Below are 21,528 nucleotides of genomic sequence, written 5' to 3'. Positions count from 1 at the left end.
CTAGGGGCGAAGCAATGAATGCGATAGCAACACAGCAATGTCATACGAAGTAAGGTGAGCGGCTTTGGTAGCAATATGAATTGTAGTAAACATGAGCTGATTAAGTAAGCAGGTGTGCTGCGGCGTAAGTAGACCGACATGAAGAGAGACTCGATGACCACGAGAAGGCGCGTGTGAAACGGTGGTGTTGATGAGAAGCGCTTCCCGTGGGCAGCGCGTGCGAAGGGACACACCTGTAGCGCTGCACTGCCGATCCGGGCAGCATTGCAGGTGTAGCGTGCGTTGGAAAATGTGGCCCGACTATTACTAACTGTGGTGTGAGCGCGCACAAACAAACATGAATAGATCACACTGAATGACTGCAGACAACGACTGTCAAAACGCTGGCAGCAAGCGCATATACGCCGCAGCGGGCGAAGGTACGCACGGTCTATCGCTTCAACGGAAACTAAGCGGCGAATGCACGGCGCATAAAGGTCAGAGCCGTGTGGAGATAAGAGACGGTGCGAGCGACGAGCGCGGTTGTTGGCTGAGTAGAAGTGCGCCCCCCCCCCCCCCCCCCCCGCTCCCTCCGGCGCTCGCTTCCCGCTTCCTTGCTTGCGCGTGGGAGATTGAGTGCGTTCGCTCTCCGTGATAGCGCGCGTCCCCGCACGCTTCCGCTCGGGCATACGCGCGCGGCGAAGATTTTATCTATACGGAACCTCACGGCGACGGCGACGACGACGACGGCAGAAATCCGGTGGAAGTGTCCATATAATTGCTATCGCAATAAAACGCCGCGCGCTTTCGGTGCGAACGCAGGCAAAACGCCGATGGCGTCGACAACAGTTCTGCGCGTTGCTGGTGCTGCTGCATGTCCAAGTTTATACAGCTGATAAAACTACTATTCTTACTCCGTATAGCTCTCTACTAATTTGCTATCGCAATTGGTGCTTCGCCTTTCGGGTGAAACTGCGACAAATTTTTCCCCCTTTTATTGACACGTTGTTTTCGGATAAGACAGAGCGATGGTGTCCGGCAAACACAACTAATTTTGATAAAAGTTGCATATCGTGCGCTGTTTAAAACCCGGAAATGAACTTCATTTCATTTGATGAAAAACATTTTACGAACCAACAGATGGACATGCTGCTTGTAGCATCTACCGGTTATTTCCTTAAAAAAATATGTCGTGTGAGCATATTTTCCTGTGATTTTAATACCTTAGTACACTTTTATTTTTTATAGGCAAGAAAGTGACAGATGCTGTACGTTTTATTATTACATCTTGCAAAATAAGTTTGCAATACGTTGATGAAAACACTGTGCATCGCCCATCTTGGTCCTAGTTCACACAAGTGACCGCTTAGTACGCCCTTAAAAGGAAAGAATAATAGTGAGCAAACAATAGAAGACTTAGCACGTTCATATTTCGACAACCACAAGTGTCTCGCACTTTTGTTCATAAAGATTTTTTAAATAACAATCTTATGAACGTTACTTGTGTAAATTATACGTAAAGGAAATAAATTGCTAGATTGCAGCGACTGATTCCCACAACTTAATTACTTCAAACATAACTTTTGAATCCCCGCATCCTCCATACGCCACAACCATAAAAACATACTAAACCGAGAGAGAGAGAGAGAGAGAGAGAGAGAGAGAGAAGGTAAAGGAAAGACAGGGATCGAGGTTAACCAGAGGTTATCTCCGGTTGGCTACCCTGTGCCGGGGGATGCGAAAGGAGAGAGAGAGAGAAAATGAGTAAAAATAAAGAATAAAAAAAGGAAGGAAAGAAAAGAAAATGACACACGCACACAAAACAGAACTGTTTCTGTGGGCACTGTCGCGCAGTCTGCGAAGGCGTTCTCGTGTTGCATAGTGTCAACGTTCCATCCTACGTAACACAGTGCAGTGTCACAATTTGTCACTGAGTCCGGTGTCTTTCAAGTAACGCAGCAGTGCCTTCAGGGCGGCTCGCCCCGTTGTTTGTGTAGGCCAGTTTCCAAGGATGTTATTTTCTGTTATTGGGCGTTTGTCCAGTTGATCTATCGTCGCTGAGAGTGCTGCTATCTGCGGGTTGAAACGAGGGCACTCACAAAGAAGGTGTGCGATTGTTTCGTTGCACCCGCAGGATTCACAAAGTGGGCTATTGGCCATTCCGATAAGAAAGGAGTACGCATTCGAAAATGCTACTCCAAGCCATAGACGGACTAGAAGTGTGCAGTCCCGTCATGGAAGGTTGAACGGAATAGGGAGCTGTAAATTAGAGTCCAGGGCATGAAGGCGTGCACTTGTGAAATCGGATGAATTCCATTACATCAATGTTAGCTCACGCGCAAGCGCGGGAACTTTTTTCGCTGCGTCGGCTCTCGAAAGAGGAATGGCAACGCAGTTGACACCGTCATGGGCAGATCGGGCCGCTGCGTCCGCTCGATCATTGCAATGTATGCCACAGGGGACTAGGCAAGTACTGATATATTATATCGTGCCCTTCATAAACTATGCGATGGTGTACTTGTCTGATCTCTGCGACGAGCAGCTCATGTGATCCATGGCGCAGTACTGAGAGTAAGCTCTGGAGGGCTGCCTTTTAGTCACAGAAGATTGACCATGGACGGGGTGGTTCCTCCAGAATGAAATGAAGAGCCGCACTGGAGTCACACCTAATGTGGTGGACTGGCGATACAATACGCACAAGGCATCGGTATTACTGAGGACAGAAGCTTTCGTAAGTGATAAAATGGCGTAAACGTACGACCGCTCTCGTACTACGGCTGTGAAAATGCGAAACGGACTCTGCCCCGAGAACTTGAACTGTGCTCTCCGAAGACTTCGACAGATAGGCAGTGTCACTGTCACGTGACGAAGACAAAAACTCGTGGACAAAGCCGACGCTCTACGTAACGTCCGGCTTTATCTACGTAGATAAGTTACGGGTTCTCACACGATACAGCTGGTGCATCGCGTTCTTTGAAAAGTATTGCCTTTCATTTTACATTGCGTAGCACCACTGTCTAAACCAAAGCGTGGCGAACGTACGAAGAGTCGATCGAACACAATTAGGCCCATTTTATGCAAATTGTTGTTCGCAGAAAGAAATAGAAGGCAGGATATTCTTACTTGAACATTTCGGCCACATGATAAGCTTTCCTGATGACTTCCACATTTCCGGCTATTGCAGCTGTCAATAGCAAAGGTGGGTTGAACATGTCGAATGCCTCCCTGATGTCCTTTAGAACAAAAACAAAAAGAATAAACATCAACTTCTCTAGCACCAAGCTCCAACCTGCCTTTTCTCTCCAAAAAGATAGAAAGAATGGTACTGTGCTCTGTACTGTATTGTGATAGTGCTGATGTTGAGTCATGTTAATTAGTCAAGTCTGTAACACACACGTACGCTTGCGACCCACACACACACACACGCACACACACAAGTACTAAATTTACACGAACACGTCGGTTCACTTGGTAATTGCTTGCAGAACCCCACACAATGCTGCATAGCCAGCTGCAGTAATGCTTCGCATGACATCGATTCCCACAGTGCGTGGGATCTGCACATTTTAAAAACTTTTTTATTTGTCTGTCTCATATTGGGAGACTTATTTTTGTTCATTTTAGGCACAAATGAAAACATTGTACCAATTACGCCTGACAGTACACACACCTAACTTTCTCCTCCTCTCTCATTTATTCAACTATAAAATTACGTTCAATTAATGTATTTTCCCTTCGCCACAAAATTTTTTACCCTTTCCCCTCATTGGATATGCTCCATGGTTTGAGGTGATCATCATGACCATCATCATCAAACCGTCGCAGCTGGCGCCAACGGCCAGATTGACTTCAATGCCGCATGCCAGATGATGTCCAGTTAGTATGGGTTAGGGCTCTGTGACCTAAGTGGAATGTGTTAGCTTACTGTGGGAGCACTCGGACGTACCAAATCGTATCAAGAAAATATTCGCACCGCCAGTCGCCTCACGCCAGCCTTATCGAAGAGTGATAAGCAAGAGCGGAGAAGAGTGCCGGAAGCTGGGACGTTCCGATGTGACCTCATCTCACAAGTGCGCGCCAGCGACCTAATCTCCCAACTTTTGCAAGCATGCATGGCATGAGGTGAATGGCGCGTACATGCGAGATGAGGTCATGTTGTAATGACAGTTTCTGGCATTCTACTGTGGTCCCGCTTATTACTCCGTGATAAGTACAGTTGAAAGAGTGGTTTACCACGACTACGTCATTCTCGGAGCGCTGTTTTCTTCAAAATATGAGTACTGTACTAATATGAAAAAAAAAAAACAATGGATCACCATCTCCAGCGAAGTATCGCGGATTGACACCGCAAACAAAAGGAATCCACCGTCATTCAAGTTGGAATAATTATTTTGTAGCATGTCAACTTCCATCTGGACGAAACTGGAATACTGCATTGTTTCAGGACAGTTAACATTTTTCAAGGGTCTGTAAATGAAAGCGTCCAAACGGGTCACCCTACTGTGGACGGGTTTCGCGTTTCGTTTTACCATTAAAAGGATTGGTGTAGCATTATACAGCCGCAAACATGAAAGGCAGGTGAAGACGCCAAATCAGACTTCTTGGAGCCATAGCGTCGTAGGTTGTGGCAATGAGTTACCGAACCTGCGTGCTCGTTGATTGCAAAAAAATTCTCACTATTTGTGCTGGCACAGATAGAAATTAAACCAGGAAGTTTCTGATAGCGTTTTTTGATTTAGCGACTATACTTTAGCCGACTCTCACTGCACTACGCCTTCATTCACAGTGATTTCACACATTACATATCATGAATTAACACGTATTCCACACATTTTCTTCAATTCAGAACTTATTGATTCGAGCCATTAATTACTTCGCTTCAGTTCTTTCCACGCCGATGGCCTTGCATTCATCCGAGAATATAAAATAATTTCAATCATTCACTTGGGTAATTATCACCTAGTCATCACCCTATTGAACATGTAATCAGCCTTCACTGCACAAACGTATTTGACAAGGTAGCCCTTCATAATTTTATTAGCACCAAAATTTCCTTGAATATTAGGTTTTTGTTGCCAAAAGTACGCACTATATAAGGTACTCACAGGGTCGTTCTCAGTGTTTTACCACGTTGAATGATAGTTCCACACAAACATAAAAGAAAACATCGAAGAGCCAAAGTGGGACGCGTCTTCACACTCTGGCGATCGCAGCGCATAAGGAAAAACATGACCTAATTTGCCGCAAAAGTGTTTTGGATTAGTCGTATAATGGCTTAAAACTATATTCACCTTTTAGTAAACTTAAAAAAAAAACTGTGCCTGTTTGTAACGTAAAGTGTGCAATTTGCTTATTACCTCTACTACTAGAGTTATGTTCTCGCTTTGTTTTACTGAACAATGTACCAGTTGCATCGTCGCTGCGTCACTAACTTCCCTCCAGGCTCTCCAAAATAGGAGGTTCCCTTGCAGCGCTGACCTATGGGACCTCCATCTGTATGTTCGACCACATGACCTTTTGCAGACAATAAAGCCTTTGATTGATTGACAGCCTAATTGATTGATTGAAGTGAGACTAAAAATGCATCAGAATACCGCATGGGTGTAGGAAAGGCATCAAACACAAGTGTAGCATGAACACAGTCACTGTACAGCATGAAAACATCGCTCGCGTACAAACACAATAGAGTTCCCCATGACATGCGTATTCTGATTCCTTTTTTGCTAGATATTCTGCTAAGTTTAGCTGCTTCTCATGCCACCATGGTCCTTCTGTCATCGTTCTATTTATGATTTCCTTTTTTGTCTTTTACTGCTTCAGTGATGGGAGGGCGTCAACTGGATAAGGACATTTAAGGCTGATGTGTGGCATCAGTGACCACTGTTACTGCATCATTAAATGTAGGTGCCACTGACTTCATGTCATCATTCTCGCTCGTATTGCTGTGTTTATTTAATTTTCATTTGTTTAGTGGCTAGTGCACGTGGACTGAATCAGTCGCACTTGAAACCTTACCTGCAGTAGCAGTACAAAGTTCCTCTTGTCCGGCGTGTTATCGCGACATTCGCCGCCGACACAGTTCGGGTATTCCCAGTCAACGTCGAGACCGTCGAAGCGGTGTTCGGCCACAAAGGTCGCCGCGTGGCGCGCGAAACTGCGCCTGGCAGTGGAATTTGCGGCAAGGCTCGAGTACTTGTCCTCGCTGGTGCTGCCGTCCCAGCCTCCCAGGGAGAGCAGAACTTTCAGCCGACGGTTCACCGCCTTCAGTGCTAGTGTCCTCTAGGTGGAAAACAAAAGTGTGAAGAAATGACGCAAGCACGGTAGAACAGATAAAAGACACAACACACAGCGATGCACATGCCTGCAATTGCGCTAAAGCTTTCTGGCTTTACAAAGTAGTAAGCATAGTACAGAATGCCTTTTTCGTAGGCTAATTCTTTCGTAGCAGAAGGTAACACTACTTCACAAATCATCATGAGCCCATCTTATGTCCACTGCAGGACGAAGGCCTCTTCCAGTGATCTGCAATTATACTTGCCTTATATGCCAGGTGACACCTCGTTATGCTTGAAAATGTCCTAATCTTATTGCACCACCTAACTTCTGGGCATGCCTTTCTGGCATGCCTTTCTTCTCTCTATACTACTCTCGGAAACCACTGATCATCTGCTTGACGCATGCACAACTTGCCCAATTGCACTTTTTTTACATGAATGAATAAGGTGATCGCGCCGACAGATGGTACAGCTACTCCTTTGCACATGAACAACATGAAATCTATGACACTACATCACAAAGGTAAACAAGACAATACGAAACGACATATTCTGAAAATTTTGTGCAATTCTTTATCCTAACGTCAACTAGAATACCCTTTATTTGCATTTGTTCCCTACTCCCTACTGCTTACCTATCCTGTCTTTCGTTTGCTCTTTTTGTTTTCTCTCTCTTTCCCTGTCTATTGCCGTTATCACCAAACGTTCCAATACTTGTTGCCCCGTCCTTAGTTTCTCAACTTTCTTTCTGATCCTCCAAGCTTCTGCCCCATTGATTGATACAGGCCGAATATCTCAAATACTGTAAAATTCCAGGGCATGGATAAGCGGCCGTTGTTGCCTTGAGAATCCACGAATTTAGGGCAAATGGAGATATAAAAGAACAGCGTAGTATTGGCTGTTGGCGCTACTCTTATTTGTCCTTGTCTATCGTGCGGTACTAGTACTGTCAGCTTTAGAGTGATGCACGCACATTACCGTTAACGTAATAACCTTACGCCTGGGCACGAACAGCTGGCACTTTTAATGCCTTTGAAAACTATTACAGTTTATTAATATAATTGCTCCTTAATGTTGTGATATTATGTTGCATAAATGTTTCGGTTGGAACCCTACTTATGTTTGACGTTGTCTGTGACATATGGACTGAACCTTTAAAAAAAAAAGGCGAAACCTTGCACTAGGCCGCGCAAAGCTCAAGACAAAGCGAAGCTGGCCGATTGATTGCGTCTTGATGGCTTACATATTGATGGCTTGCGTAGCATGTTGGCACATGCGCAACACCAGCGTCACGAGATCTTTCCTGGCCTCGCAAGACGGACTCACGGCAAGTTCTCCACAGTCGTACTTCGTCAAGCTCAGTAGAATCCGCGCACCGGAATCCTCTTCATGCCTGCAGTAGGCTCGCTGCGCGTTGCATAGCGCAGCTTGCAACACCAACACCGCGTTCCAGCAGGCACACTCTGTGAATGCGTCTCTCTCTCTCATTTTCTTTATCTCTCTCCAGAGCATAGCGCACAAAACCTCTTTTTACCCTCGCAGAGCATTGGCACGAGTGCGTGCGAACGCGCCAGCTGTGAACGAAGGCAACGACGCTCTAACGCAATCATATGGTTCGTATAAATACACGTTCTGTAAGCGTGGCTGTATAGCCTGGAAGAAGAAGATGGCGTTCCAAACGGTCGCGCTTTGATGTCCTACGCTAAAAAAGATCAATCGGCCTCTGGCCGAGGTGCTGCCCAGGCTCAAGCCAGCAGTAATGACTATCATATCGTCCTGCCTCGTCTCCCAAGTGGTAAGCTCGTCACCGACTCCGTTTTTCTACATGCTGACCTAGCCGGACGCCCATATAGTGCTCAAGACTTCAGAGATGCTCTCCGGAAGATTATAGACTTGAGAGAAATCATCTCAATCGGACAATTTCAGATGTCCCACGTCTGGATGGTGACATGCAAATCGCCGTCTGCGAAAGCCAGATTAGTCACCTGCGGTGAATTTCTGGTTAAATTTAAGAGATGTGTTGTGGATTGATCCAGAGCCAGTGGAAGTAAAGATTAAGATGTTATGGCTTCCTGAACATTTAGAGAATGCTTACATACGCGAGGCACTACAGACTTTCGGAAAAGTGCTGTTAATATCCAAGGAAAGCTGGAAAGTATCAGATATGGAAGAAATGCGAACTCTCAATCTAGATGTTGTTCTGTCACTTGCAGATGGTGTCAGTGTCACCGATATCCCACACTTACGGACAGTCTGCGGAATACAAAGTCTTCTACTCATCCCTGGAAGACCACCAGTGTGCCTTCGCTGCCACAAAGTTGGTCACATTCGCCATCACTGTCGCACGCCTAGGTGCGACGATTGCCGACGCTTTGGGCACACGACTGCAGACTGTGTAGTAACATATGCTGACAAGCTGCGACATCGCACAAGACCTTCAGATGACGCACTGCAAAAACACATCATGGATGTCGCAGAGGTCCTAGATGCAACGGGTGATCTGCCAGCTGACACCAGCGAAGTTCCGCCACCGGTCAGCGCAGAAGCTAGCGAGACTGCATGGACTGAGATCACAACGGCACAGTCTGAGCCTGTAGAAGAGGCAACAAAGGAGAGTGAAGAGCCAGAGACCGTTGAGGCAGTTAGCAGCGAACTCGCAAAAGAAGATATTCCAGTTGCAGAGACCGCCACTGCTCAGCTACCGAACCAGTGTCCTACCCCTATGGAGAACACACTCTCCAACAACACTTTGCTGAAGCGCCGTGCCTCGACAACCTCCGTGTCGAGTGAGGAGAACAGCACGCCACACTTCCAGACAACTGTGTCGCCGACGTTCACCCAAACATAAGGAGAGGCACTGACGGTCAAGATCTAGAAGGCCTGGTGTTGGTGGAGGAGAGGAACCTCCTCCGTCCTCCGCACCTGGTCTCACGCAGCATTGACAAGAAGCGGTGTGTAGGCAACATGGCGCTCTCGCAGCAACTATCTTTCGCAACACTAAATGTACGAGGGCTTCGGTCCCGACAAAAGCAGTTGCAGCTACGCCGACTGTTATCTGGCAAACGACTCGACTTTGTCGCCCTTCAGGAGACAAAGATCGAAAGTGATTAAGACACTGCAAGGGCATTAGAGCCCTTTTTGTCCGAGTACAATGTTTGTGTGTCTCATGCAGTGGGGTTTTCGGCAGGTTGCTCTTTGTTTTTGAGGAAGACCCTTCCATATACCGCATTCACTTATAATGTAGACTCTGAAGGGCGGTGGGTATGTTGTGATATTTTGTTGCGTAGCGTACGATGGCGCATCGTTAACGTTTATGCGTTCAATGATTCTGCAAAACGAATTGCCTTATTTGAAAATCTAGCTGCTTTATTGGATTTTGACCGTACTGTTGTTCTTTTAGGAGACTTCAACTGCGTGTGCGGCGTGAATGACCATTCATTACGTGAGTGAGTGAGTGAGTGAGTGAGTGAGTGAGTGAGTGAGTGAGTGAGTGAGTGAGTGAGTGAGTGAGCTTTATTGGGTCCACAATAGACGCGAGTAAGCTCGACGTCACCTGGCTAGGCCCACTCGGGGACCATCAGGTCAAACCTGATGGCCCTCTCGCGGGCCCTCTGGACTGCCAGGATTTGAGAGGTCTGATCCTGGGCCTCAATAAGCATCATCATTTCCTCTTGGGTAACACCCATAAGGACAGAAGTAGTGAAGTGCTATTTAACATCACTGAAAATGCCGGCCTCATAGATATAGGAGCATCAGGGCAAATATCTTGTTCATATACGTACACTCAAGGAAGTTCACATTCTAGACTCGATCGTATATATGTTTCGACATCGTTGATTTCTCCTATGCAAAACTCCTATGCAAAACTCACCATATTTGGTTCTCCGACCACTGCATGGTAATTACGCGACTAGGCGGAGACACTCGTGCTAGTTTCCGGTCTCAGTGGGCACTCTGGAAGTTAAATTCATCTATAATTCGCAATAAAATGTTTACTGATTAGGTATGCTTAGCACTGAAAAATTGCTTCTCCCTTGATTTACCACTATTCGCTGCATGGGAGCTTTTTAAGCAAAAAATCAGATGAGTTGCCATTGAACTTGGTTCTATTAAGTCGTTCTACAAAAAGTATGAAGAGAAGAAATTGTTGAAAAGTCTTTATAGTCTTTATGAGCTTGAATGTGAATCTCCTGGAACGTACGCTGATTACACTGCAAATGTGAAATGTGGCTTGCAAAAGTTTGACGCAATGTGCTATACATGCGCCCATGTTAGGTGACGTAATAACCGTGCCTTGCTTTCTGAGAAGCCGACCCGTCAGGCTTTGATTGATGAACGGCGCCACGCTTCTGCGAAAATTATTACCGACATGTATTCGAAAGACGCATTAGCCACTGACGCATAAATGCATGTTCTGCAAGCGTGGCTGTATGTTCGGTGCTCTTCAGTGATGCTTCTGGACACCAGAATTTCAAGCTTCTACAATACTTTGCGTCTTTAATAACTCCTCTAACTGATGAAGACTGCTCAGTGATTAGCGGTCCCTTTACTAAACAGGAGGTACAGGTTGCCATTCATCAGTTACCCATGTCAAAAACTCCCGGACCCGATGGTATTTCGGGTGAATTTTGTAAAACCTATAAGTCCTTTCTTACGCCTGTTCTACTGAAGATATTGTTAGCAAGTTTCGAACTAGAGGATTTACCACAGTCTTTCATAAAAAGCCACACAGTGTTAATACCTGAAAGTAAGGACAGAGAAAAATTATGTTCTGTTGATGGTTATAGACCGATTACATTGTCAAGCGTTGACTACATATTTTTTGCTAACATTTTGTCAAATGGGTTGTAGGTAGCGATTTCCATTCTTATTGGTCCTCATAAAACCTGTGGTATCAAAGGCCGTTCCATACAAATTAATATACACGTCGCTCGCACAGTTCTTGAGTACTGTTCGACTTCTTATGATCAACTTGCAATGCTCCAGATTGACCTCGCAAAGGCATTTGATCGGGTCCGGCATTCGTTTTTATTTTCTCTTTTAGAACACGCCAATGTAGGATCCACAGTGCTTAATGGCGTTGGTCTTTGTTATAGGCATTGTACAACCCGATTTGTTGTCAATGGTAGCCTCTCAAATCCCGTCCACATCCGTTCTTCCGTGAAACAAGGATGCCCTATGTCCCCACTCCTCTTTGCCCTTTACTTAGAACCACTCTGTTTGAGCATTTTGAACTGCAGCAGTGTTCGTGGTTTTAATGTTTTTGGTAATGAGGTAAAAGTGTTAGCATACGCTGATGATATTGCATTCTTCTGCAAAGACAAGCCCAGCATCGATAAAACTCTTTCTATCATAGAAGAGTTTGGCTCTGTTTCCGGTGCGCGGATGAGTAGCACTAAGAGCTCAGGGCTATGGTTTGGATATTGGGGCATTACACCATCACATTATGCTGGCATTGAGTGGTCCTGTGTGCCACCTAAATATCTAGAAGGTCCACTGCATGCCTGCAAGTTCAGTGCACACTACTGGAGAGAGCGCGTTCCAGCCCTCCAGCGTTACACAAATACCTTTTTCCCGCACCGTCTATCAATATTTGGAAGAGCAGAAGCCTGCAACATGTTTTTGGCAACCAACGTTTTCTATGTTTTTCAGGTTCTTCACTGCGCAAGGCTTTACATTCAATGTTTTCATAGGATTTTTTCAACGTTCATATGGTCTTCCAGTTTTGAACCTTTGAGACGCGGCAACATTTTTCGACCAGTGAGTGCTGGAGGGTTTGGCTTGGTGCATTTATATGTGCGACAGTTAGTCTCGTGCTTTTTCTTTTTTCGGGATAGCTCTCATCCTGTATTACGAGCTTTCATGCACGTTAACCTGGTTCATGTCCTGCCGGAATTGGTGGTGCCCTCAAATTTAATTTCTAGACCTTGTTTATGGGGCTTTATGCGTGAGGATTATTTTTCTGTTTCTTTTCTGACTGTTCGCTTTTCTAAGGATTTTTTGTTTACTGTGTCACGAAAACATCTTTACATTGATTTAATATCGATGTTGTTCCCTACGCCGTTTTATCGATCCGTATACATCTCATCACCTGGACATGATGTGCTTGCGAGAGTGCGCAAAATGCCAGTTCCCCCTTCTACAAAAACTTTTTTTGCAAATTGCACACTGAAACATTGCCCGTTAAAACAGGGCTGCATAAAAAGAATATTTTCGTTTCATCAGTTAACTGTTGCCTATGTGACGTGCCTGAAACCATTGAACACTGTTTTATTGTTTGTAAAGATGCCATTTTATTTTGGAATGTTATTCATAGCAATTTGCAAAAATATTTTGATCTAAATTCTCACAGTATTCGATATCTTGTTGCACCGTATGATGATGTTCCATTCGATATGTTTTTTATTGATAGGCCTCATAGCCTATGGAAATCTCGTATGCAAGACCGAAATGCATAAAAGACAATTTCCTCAAGATCGCATTTCGGTCAGATGATCATGCACTTAAAGGACATTTACGACCAAGAAGAATGTCAGCCGGCTTGGTATCCACTCCTTTAATTTCTCCTTACAAGTTTTTGTTGTGAAGGACAGTGTTGCTGTGTGTGACGTTTTCTTCATATGGACTGCTCGTTGACGTTTGATTACTTATGTCCACCTGGTGCTCATATTATTGTAAATAGTTCCTGTATATACAACATTTTATTTATTGTAATAAATACCATGTTAAAAAAGTGGCTGTACAGCCTAGTGGTTACGACGCTCGCCTTGGGACCGTGGGTACGCGGGTTCGAATCCCGCCTCGAAAAAAAGTTTATCTTCTTTTATTTCTTCATTGCTGATGATGATAGTTTCTTGATACGAACCACAAATTACGGCTGCTTAAACAGCTTCGCTGTTAAAATGGGAGGCGACGAACTAGATCTTCTATGTCTGCTATCTACTTTTCTATACTGCAAACAAGCACATTTAATGGCATGGAATGTCCTGTGCGTGCAAAAATGTCACCATATACATTTTGGCACCGTATTTGTCCACCTAGATCTGCCTACGTGTCTTTCATCTCTCAAAAGCAGTGTTATTGGCGATACCTGTGAGGTTGCATTCAACCAAACTTGCGCGAAGCCAGCCAGAAGCCGCCAAGTTTATCCTAGGTTGGTGATGCAACCTAAGCAGTCGGTGAAGCAACTAGCTTTGACTTTCACCAATAAGATGGAAATGCTGGCATATAGATAGTGGTGCATATACAGGTCTCATTTTCATCAGACCTGAAGTCGGACACGCTGGTATGAATTAACGGAGAACATCTCGCGAAATCATTGTAAAGCTCATGGTACTCATTTAACATGGGCTTATTGTATGTGGCACTGATTAAATAAAAAAGGGACGAAATATTTCGTCAACGACTCCTAAATTGATTGGGAATCCTGCCTGATTTTAGGTTTAATGTCGGAACGAAATCGACAAAAGGTGGCGTTCAGTGGCACTAGAGGTTTGCTTCAGGCCATGCGGTCGTGAGTTAAACACTCGGCTGCCGCGAAGCATTCCATTTAAGCAAACTGCAAATTACCTAGAAAGCTTTACAGCGCTTGCAGAGACAAGTGTCTGACACCCACAGCACGTTGTCTTCCTTCTCTATCTTTCTGTCGAAAGTCGGACATACGCGACTTAAGTCCTCTGGCGTTCCATTGAAAGACACATACATTCTGGATCTCCTCTCTGAACAATGACTTCTGGCGGGCCATTGCTTTACCCTAGTTTGTATTCGTAAATAAGTTTCCCATTATTGTCATTTGTGAGCCAAACCTGTCATATCCCTTCAGACTGTCCGGGTATGAGTACATTACGTCCTCCACCCAGGGGCAATGCAGCAAGGTTATTGTTTTCATAATGCCGTGACTTGACATATGTTCATCATCCAGTGCCACCTGACAATGAAAACCAGTAGGTGTGTTTGACTGTGAAGAAGAGTAAGGTCACCTTCACAATTCTGGGAGCGTACTTATCACCATCAAGTCGTCTAAACTGCGAGCGCTTACGGGAAATTTTTACAACGACTCCACAGCCATGGGTTATCACTGGGGATTTCAATGCCCACCATTACCTCTGGGGGAACTCCAAGATTAACTCGAGGGGCAGAAGATTGGTGTCTATTGCTTCTGAACGAGAACTTTGCTTGTTAAATGACGGAAGCGCCACCTATCTGCGAGGAACGGCGAACGGTGCTTGGAACCTGCCAAGCACCGTTCGACTCTCTATCTACGCCGACGACATCTGTATCTGCACTTCGGGGGTCACACGGCTTCAGCTTCGCACTCGGCTTCAGAAGGCGGCCTCATCGACATCATGCTACCTTCATAAACAAGGGCTGGAGGTGACGTGGGAAAAGGGCGCAGTGGTGGCATTTACCCGGAAGCCAATGTCAGGCATACGGTATATGAATCAACGGACAAGTGACATCGTTCAACAGGAGTCACAGGTTCATCGGAGTTGCGATTAGCAGAGATCTGTCCTGGGCTCCTCACGTCAACCGCGTGAAAAAGCTCCTGATGACTATTTGTCATCTGCTCAAGTTCCTCGCAGGAAAGAACTGGGGGGTGTCCACACATTCCATGTTACAGCTATACAGGGTGTTGTTTGTTGTGCTCCTCCGATACAGCCTACCTCTAATATCCACCACATGCAAAACTAATTTGCGTACAATTCAGAGCATTCAGGTACAAGCTATTAGGATATGTCTTGGAGTACCACGCAGTGCGTCAAGGGCTGAAACTATCGCCATTGCTTAAGATTATGCAATGACGATGCACATCGCCATCGAGACAATGCGTGCACATGTCCGGCACATTGCCCCGACCCCTTGCCACCACCTCGCCGCAATCACCGTGGAAAGACCCTGCACGTCATATAGAAGAACTGTCCGTGCATATCATACCTCGCTTACATCGGGGTACGCACCAACAGCCAGGACGGTATCTCCTCCATGGTGTTTGTGCCATCCTGAAGTACAGCTCAGAATTACAGGACTTCAGAAAAAGTCAGATCTATTACCGTCTGCGCTAAAACAATTGAGCTCACTCCTGTTGTACGAGAGATACAGTAGTCACGCACGTCTATACGGACGGATCGACTACATCGACAAGTTCTGGCGGTGCTGTGCTTATACCGACGAGATGCGTAACACTGGGATTCAAGACGTTACATGTCACGACGCCCACGGCTGCAGAGCTCACGGATCTGCGCAGTGCCCTTCAATTTATTGACGCAGAGAGTCCTGGTACATGGGCCGTGTTTTCCGACTCGAGACCGGTTTTACACAGTATGCAGCCAGTTCTACGACGTGGAGCTCATGAACAGCTAACGTACCAAATTGTCAAGCTTCACCACGACGCCAAACAGAAGGCCACGAAATTATTTTCCAGTGGCTACCTGGCCATTGCGGGATCAGTGGAAACGATCTCGCAGACAAAGCTGCCCGAGAGTCACATGAAGAACAACACAGCGTTCCCATTCCTCGTTCCAGCACAGACGCTGGAAGGCAGCTTCGTCACCTGGCACGCAAGCTCTCTTTAACAGAGTGGAACATGCCAAATATAAGGCGCCCCAGGCTACACGAACTGAACCCTTCGCCCCAACTGCGACCTCCACCCGGGATTCCCCGACGTGAGGCATCGCTTCTATACCGGCTGTGGTTGGGAGTGGCTTTCACGGAGGCGTACTGTGCTTTGATTGGAATGACCGAAAGTGCTACGTGCGACGTCTGCGGCAGTGAAGAGAACATAGAACATTTATTGTGTCACTGCGATCGATTTCAGTCGGAAAGACAAACATTATCGAACGCATTGCGATGACTTGACGATCGACCGTTGTCCATGCAGGTGCTCCTTGAAGGCCGTCCCCATCGCTCGTCGGCCCACAAAGCTGTGGAGGCACTGTTGTCTTCCTTGAGGGCGACTGGCCTATGCTAACGCCTTTGAATTGCTCAGGCCCTCCGCGTGCGTGCGCGAGCTCACCGTGTCCTTCCTCCCCGCCTCCTCTGTCTATCTCATCTTTCTATTCCCTCTTTCCCGTCCCCCAGAGTAGGGTAGCCAACCAGACGCATTTCTGGTTAACATCCCTGCCTTCGCTCCTCCTCCTCCTCCTTTCACTTCTCTCTGTCTTCGAGTGTTGTAATGATTTACAAGTTCGTTTACCAAAATGCCTAACATACAGCTGTTCTGTATAGTATCTACGTGTCACAGTATAGCAAGGCAACCTAAAGAATCACAAGGAGACGAATTATTGTGGTGCTTCTCGTAGATTTCATGGCATACAAGTCTAGAAAAAAAATCATCACTCAGAAAACAACAGTAATAACAACATTGAACGTACTCACATTGTATAAGTTGTTCTTGATGTCTGCATTGTAGTCAGCACTGGCGATATGGAGCGAGTCGTTGTCCAAGGACGCGCATGCATAGATGATGTGCGTGCAAAGCAGCGGGTCAATGTCCTCGGGTGTGTAATGACCCCTGCCACGCCGGAAGAATGACCACGCGTGGAAGTAGCAAACAATCTTTGGGCCTTCAGGTTCCTCAGGTGTGGGCTCCGTAGTTGTTGCCAATTCAACATTTGCGAAAGGAGATGCGATAAGTGATGACGGCGTGGTGCTGTCTTGCTTGTTCAGAGAGCTAGAAGGTTCGAACAGGGGCTCCGACGCATGCGTCGTTTCTTCTTGGTGTTCAAGGCTGAGATCCTTAGTTGTTGACTCCATAGTTTCCACTTCTTCAACAAGGTTTACTAGAGTGGGTGTAGGAAGCGCTGTTGTAGTCGCAATGTACATATCGTTTGGAGTGGTGGGTGACTCGGGAAACGGAAGGTATGCATGCGTATTTTGTTCTGATTGAGAGACGACGTCTGACGCTGGAGGCAGCACTGTCTTCAGGTTCGCTACTGTTGATGTATAAACTGGGAGAAACGAGGACAATTCAATGGTGCCTCGTTGATCGTGAGACTGGACGAATGTATAGGGCGAGCTGATGTCCGTTTCAGGCTGTCGCGAGGGAATTCCGGACAGAGAATCGGCAGTCGGAACATCTTTGGTCTGAGCCTCTGACACTGTATTACGCGGCAGTGGCGCCACCGTGGTTTGTTTTTCAGTCTGCGCATCGAGATCGGTGCTGGTTTTAGAAGCGCTAGGCAGTTCTGTCGAGTGCTGCACTGACACGTCAAATGTTGAAATACTAAAATTAGCATCTCGTTCCAGTTTACTCGGTGCTAATGACGGTTCTGAAGGTAGCGACGTAGTCGTTTCGTGTTCCTCCATATCAGATTCAACTGGTGTTGTTGATTGTGAAAACTGTTGCTTGTCCCCTTGCCTCAATACAGTGGGCAGACCAGAAATGGTACTGAGCGCTTCTTGCTTCTCTAAATTTGAGTATGTTGTCTCTGGAGTCACAAACTCAGTGGTAACGTCTTCCCCTGTAGCCGGAAGTAAAAAAGAAACTGTGCTAATTTTGACCTTGTCTTCCGATTTTACGTCAAACTCCGTGACAGGCTTGCCATTAATCGTTTCTCTCTGTTGAGACGTGGGATTTAAGCTTGAAAATGGGATTGTCGTTATCTCTCGATCCAGGTCGTTCGAAGACTGGAGTATGGGTTCTGTTCTCAGTGTTGCTTGTCGATCTTGATGTTGGTCTGCTATGAACGCCGGTTTAGGTGTCATAACTTCTTTAGGCTTTACGTTTTTGTCTGAGACAGAAAAGTAAGTTGTCCCAGAATCTTGATTTAGATCCAATAAATTATCGTCCAAAGATGCTATTGTGTCTTGTTTTCGTTGAACACTTAATAGAGCTTCTGAATATGTAGCTTTTCCACTCCACCCTGTCTGGTACTCTTCGATGTGCGATGAAATCTGGCTAGTATAAGTGGAGGCATCGTCATTTGAAGGCCAGGAGTCCGTGAGAAACTGCGTTGAGGCCTCGGATTCTGTAGCCTCCACGTTTTTCAGCGTCATGACGGGTGGTGCAGAGCTGAGTGTTGTAGTCACTTCCTGTTCCGGTTCTTCTTGAAGTCTTGTAGATGTAAATTCGTCATAATCTAAAGGCCACGACTCTGTCGAAAGCACGGTGGAAGCTGGGAAGGACCGTCGCATGTTGATCTTCCAGCGGTGCAGCGATGGTCGGCGTTGTCGATGCCACTCGTTGCTGTGACAGTAAAGCAGCACAGTTCAGGAGTGGCGATGTCAGCGCCCACTGCCTCACTCTCTCTGGCACAGAAGAACTGGTTAGCCATGAGCACAGGGCTTTCACATCATCACCCTGCCTGCCTCGCCGTGTTGCAAACTGGGACAGTGAAAAGAAAGCCGCTGCGGCGCACAGTCCGAGCGCAATGCAGAGCTTCGCCATCCAGGAACCAGTGAGTTTCGGTTGTCCTTTCTGCGAAGGCACCACAACCACGATTAATAATGAGGGACAGGAAGATTAAGCTGGTTTATATACGTGTTCACCCTTCATGTCTATATATTTATATATAAGTCGTGCTTAGGAGCAGGACCCTTGTTTTGAACGAGTATTACCGGTAGTAGTGAGAACGTCCTGTACCCGTATGGGCCAATACCGGGAAAACACACTCTTAGGGCCATGCCACTCAAAACCCCTCCCAGGCAGCAGCTGCTTGCTCCTTATTTCAGCTCTAATATAGAGACCATTGTACCTCCACACGGAAAAAATTAACTCTTATTGAGCACAAGCCGAATAAATATAGTGTAACATGTATTATTAGCGCTTTCAAAAATGGACTTGGGTTCACACACGAAAAGCTTTGTGGAGCATAGGACGTTGTCAAGAAAGAAATACTGGACACACGCACCAAGTGTGTTGTCATTACTTGAACATAGTCGCAAGTACCATTTCAAGTTACATATTTTAGGCAAAGATGAATTTCAACGGACAGCATTGTATAGCCGTGTAAAGTGAAGATATGATAGTTGTGTTAGCAAGAAGGCAGTGAACATGGCAAGAATAAAAAGGGACTTCATTAGGCACAGCTGGTGAAACACTATGCTATGAGATTTTAAAGCAAAGTGGCATAGGTTACAAAGTGTAAAGACGCAAAAGTGGAAAAAAAATATTCAGCAGAAACAGCAATAGCTTATACATCGTATCGAAGCCCCGCATGGAATCGGCAAGAAAGGCTATGGTTGTCCGCAGTAGTGCGCTAACTTGGGCGATTTTGTGCATGGACACTTGTTCTGTTGTCAATCACAGCATACAGAAATGGCTGACGCATGATCTTGTCTATTGAGACAGATTTTAATATTTGAATGCATCAAGAAATAGTTTCCTATAGCTGAATACACAACAAAGGAAAATTTTGCTTGACGAAGTAGGCTGCCAAAACGTACGACCGGTAGTTTTGTTGGCCAGCGCACAGGCACCAGCGAGGGTCTAAGAAACGGAATGCATGACGAAATAAGCAGCAGCGTTATTGAGAATTCAAGAAATTTCACCAATATTATGTCTACTCGGAACATTTTTCACTTAACCTGCTAGCGAATTTTTCAAAATAATTTTGAAGCGCGAGCATACGAGCGTCCAGCCAGAACTGTCTTCTGCCTAAAGCTCTGATGTTTTTGAGGCCTCTTAAATGTTGCGAAATTTTACAAAGCGAAATTTTGGTTAACTTTTAGCTCGAGTGGTCTGTCGTATCAGATATTATCGAGAACGTACCGTATATACCGGTTTGATAATATCATGTCAGCGTATGTGCTGCACAAAGGAGTTATAAGTGGGCTTTGCTGTGATTTATGACTGCCGTGGAGAAAGTCCGGCACTACCAAGAAATACCAAGGTTCATCAGCGACAGGCCACCATTAACTCGCTTTCGGATCATTTCGTCGTTGTCTATAATAACTACACACGTAGATTCTTAGATAATTTGTGCCCTTCTCAAAATTAAGCACAAATTACATCGTCGCTGCCTAAAGTGTAATTTTCGCTTTTATTTTATTTATTTTTATTGCTTGGCCTATAGTAATGCCAGGGCCCTTGGTAGTGTTCTTGATACGCGGAAGCTAGTTATCATTCCTAGAGATAGCACATCAAAGCAATTATTAACGAATTCATAACTGGACTAATTTGGTTTTATTCAAATTACAATTCACAGCTTTTTTTTTCTACACATATAATCTCTATAGATAAACAAAAATAAAGGTGGAGTATAACTTGTTCTTGGGCGAGTCGTTTAACATTTGATGAAGCCATTGTAGCACAATTAGGACAATAACAAGGAACCAGACACCACGGGTGCTGCAGGGTGCCCATGGTGTCAGGCTGTCTGTTCTATGTCCTTGTCCTAATTGTGCTACAATGGCTACATCAAAAGGTGGACAAGTAGTTTTAATTTTCCTTGATGTGTAACTATGTTAGGGCATTACAGGGTTAAGCGATGTCCATCTTTTATGCCCGAGAAGCAATAATTGAAAGCAGTTGCTTTATCTCCTTGAGCACACACGCCCATATCTTTCTTCTTGACCAAGCGAAAACACCGAACAATGCAAGTGCACCAGAGACACCTTTCTAGCACGGAAGGACAAGACGTTTAACCAGACATAGAAAAAAAAATGCACTTACCTCAGGTACTGAGCGCTTCCTAGCTCACTCGAGACCCGCACTGACACAAGTGCATGTGAGACAGCTTCCGCGCATATGCTTTTGTTTTTACTACCGCTAATCCGCAGTCTGCCGCTTATCTATGCAGATATACGCTTACGACCCGAGATGGCTGCGCTAGAATAACGATCCACTCGGCGTAGTCCGTGAACATCTTAAGCACACAGCGAAATGGCAGCAGTGCTGCCGAAGCGGAAGCTCATCGCCACAGGACGTGACGAAACGCACGCTGTAAGACTGCTCATTTTGAAAGACGCGAGAAAGAAAAAATATATATATATACGAGACGAGAGAAAACCTGTGTTTGCACAGTGGCTTCAGCAAGAGCAGGTAATCCCCGTCGCAGTCATTGCCTCGAAATAAAGAAAGCGTGGACCGTAATCTTTACGGCGCTGTTAGGTACAGCGACAACAGGCATGGCGAGAAGATTTCACTCGTTGCCTGACAATTGTGAGACGCCTACGTCGGCAACACTTGTTTGTGTTTGTCCGCATCAATGGCTCTTAGGATTACAGACCGGAAAAAACAGCCTTCCTTTGGTAAGGAGTTCCGCGGACGGAAAATTGCAGTCATCGGCAATGAGTTAGGAAGTGCTACTTTAGGCGGGTTTAGGATGAAAGAAAA

The 21,528-nt window shown here is 45.7% G+C and overlaps 1 protein-coding gene across 1 annotated transcript in view; it reads right to left on the bottom strand.

The window, feature by feature from the left end:
* LOC119452976 (mucin-17) overlaps nt 1–21,143 on the bottom strand; it is a 30,507-nt gene extending 9,364 nt beyond the window's left edge. Inside the window, exons 1-4 of the mRNA XM_037714941.2 lie at nt 20,866–21,143; nt 16,629–18,669; nt 5,995–6,258; nt 3,103–3,212 (exon numbers count right to left, since the gene is read on the bottom strand). Coding sequence (XP_037570869.1) covers nt 3,103–3,212; nt 5,995–6,258; nt 16,629–18,386 — 2,132 coding nt within the window. The 5' untranslated portion in view covers nt 18,387–18,669; nt 20,866–21,143. The remainder of the gene's footprint in view (nt 1–3,102; nt 3,213–5,994; nt 6,259–16,628; nt 18,670–20,865) is intronic.
* Between the last annotated feature and the right edge of the window lie 385 nt (nt 21,144–21,528).

Source organism: Dermacentor silvarum, chromosome 5, assembly GCF_013339745.2.
Source record: "Dermacentor silvarum isolate Dsil-2018 chromosome 5, BIME_Dsil_1.4, whole genome shotgun sequence".
Taxonomy (NCBI): domain Eukaryota; kingdom Metazoa; phylum Arthropoda; class Arachnida; order Ixodida; family Ixodidae; genus Dermacentor; species Dermacentor silvarum.
The sequence above is the reverse complement of the archived record's forward strand: the minus strand, read 5'-3'. Positions and strand labels throughout refer to the sequence as shown.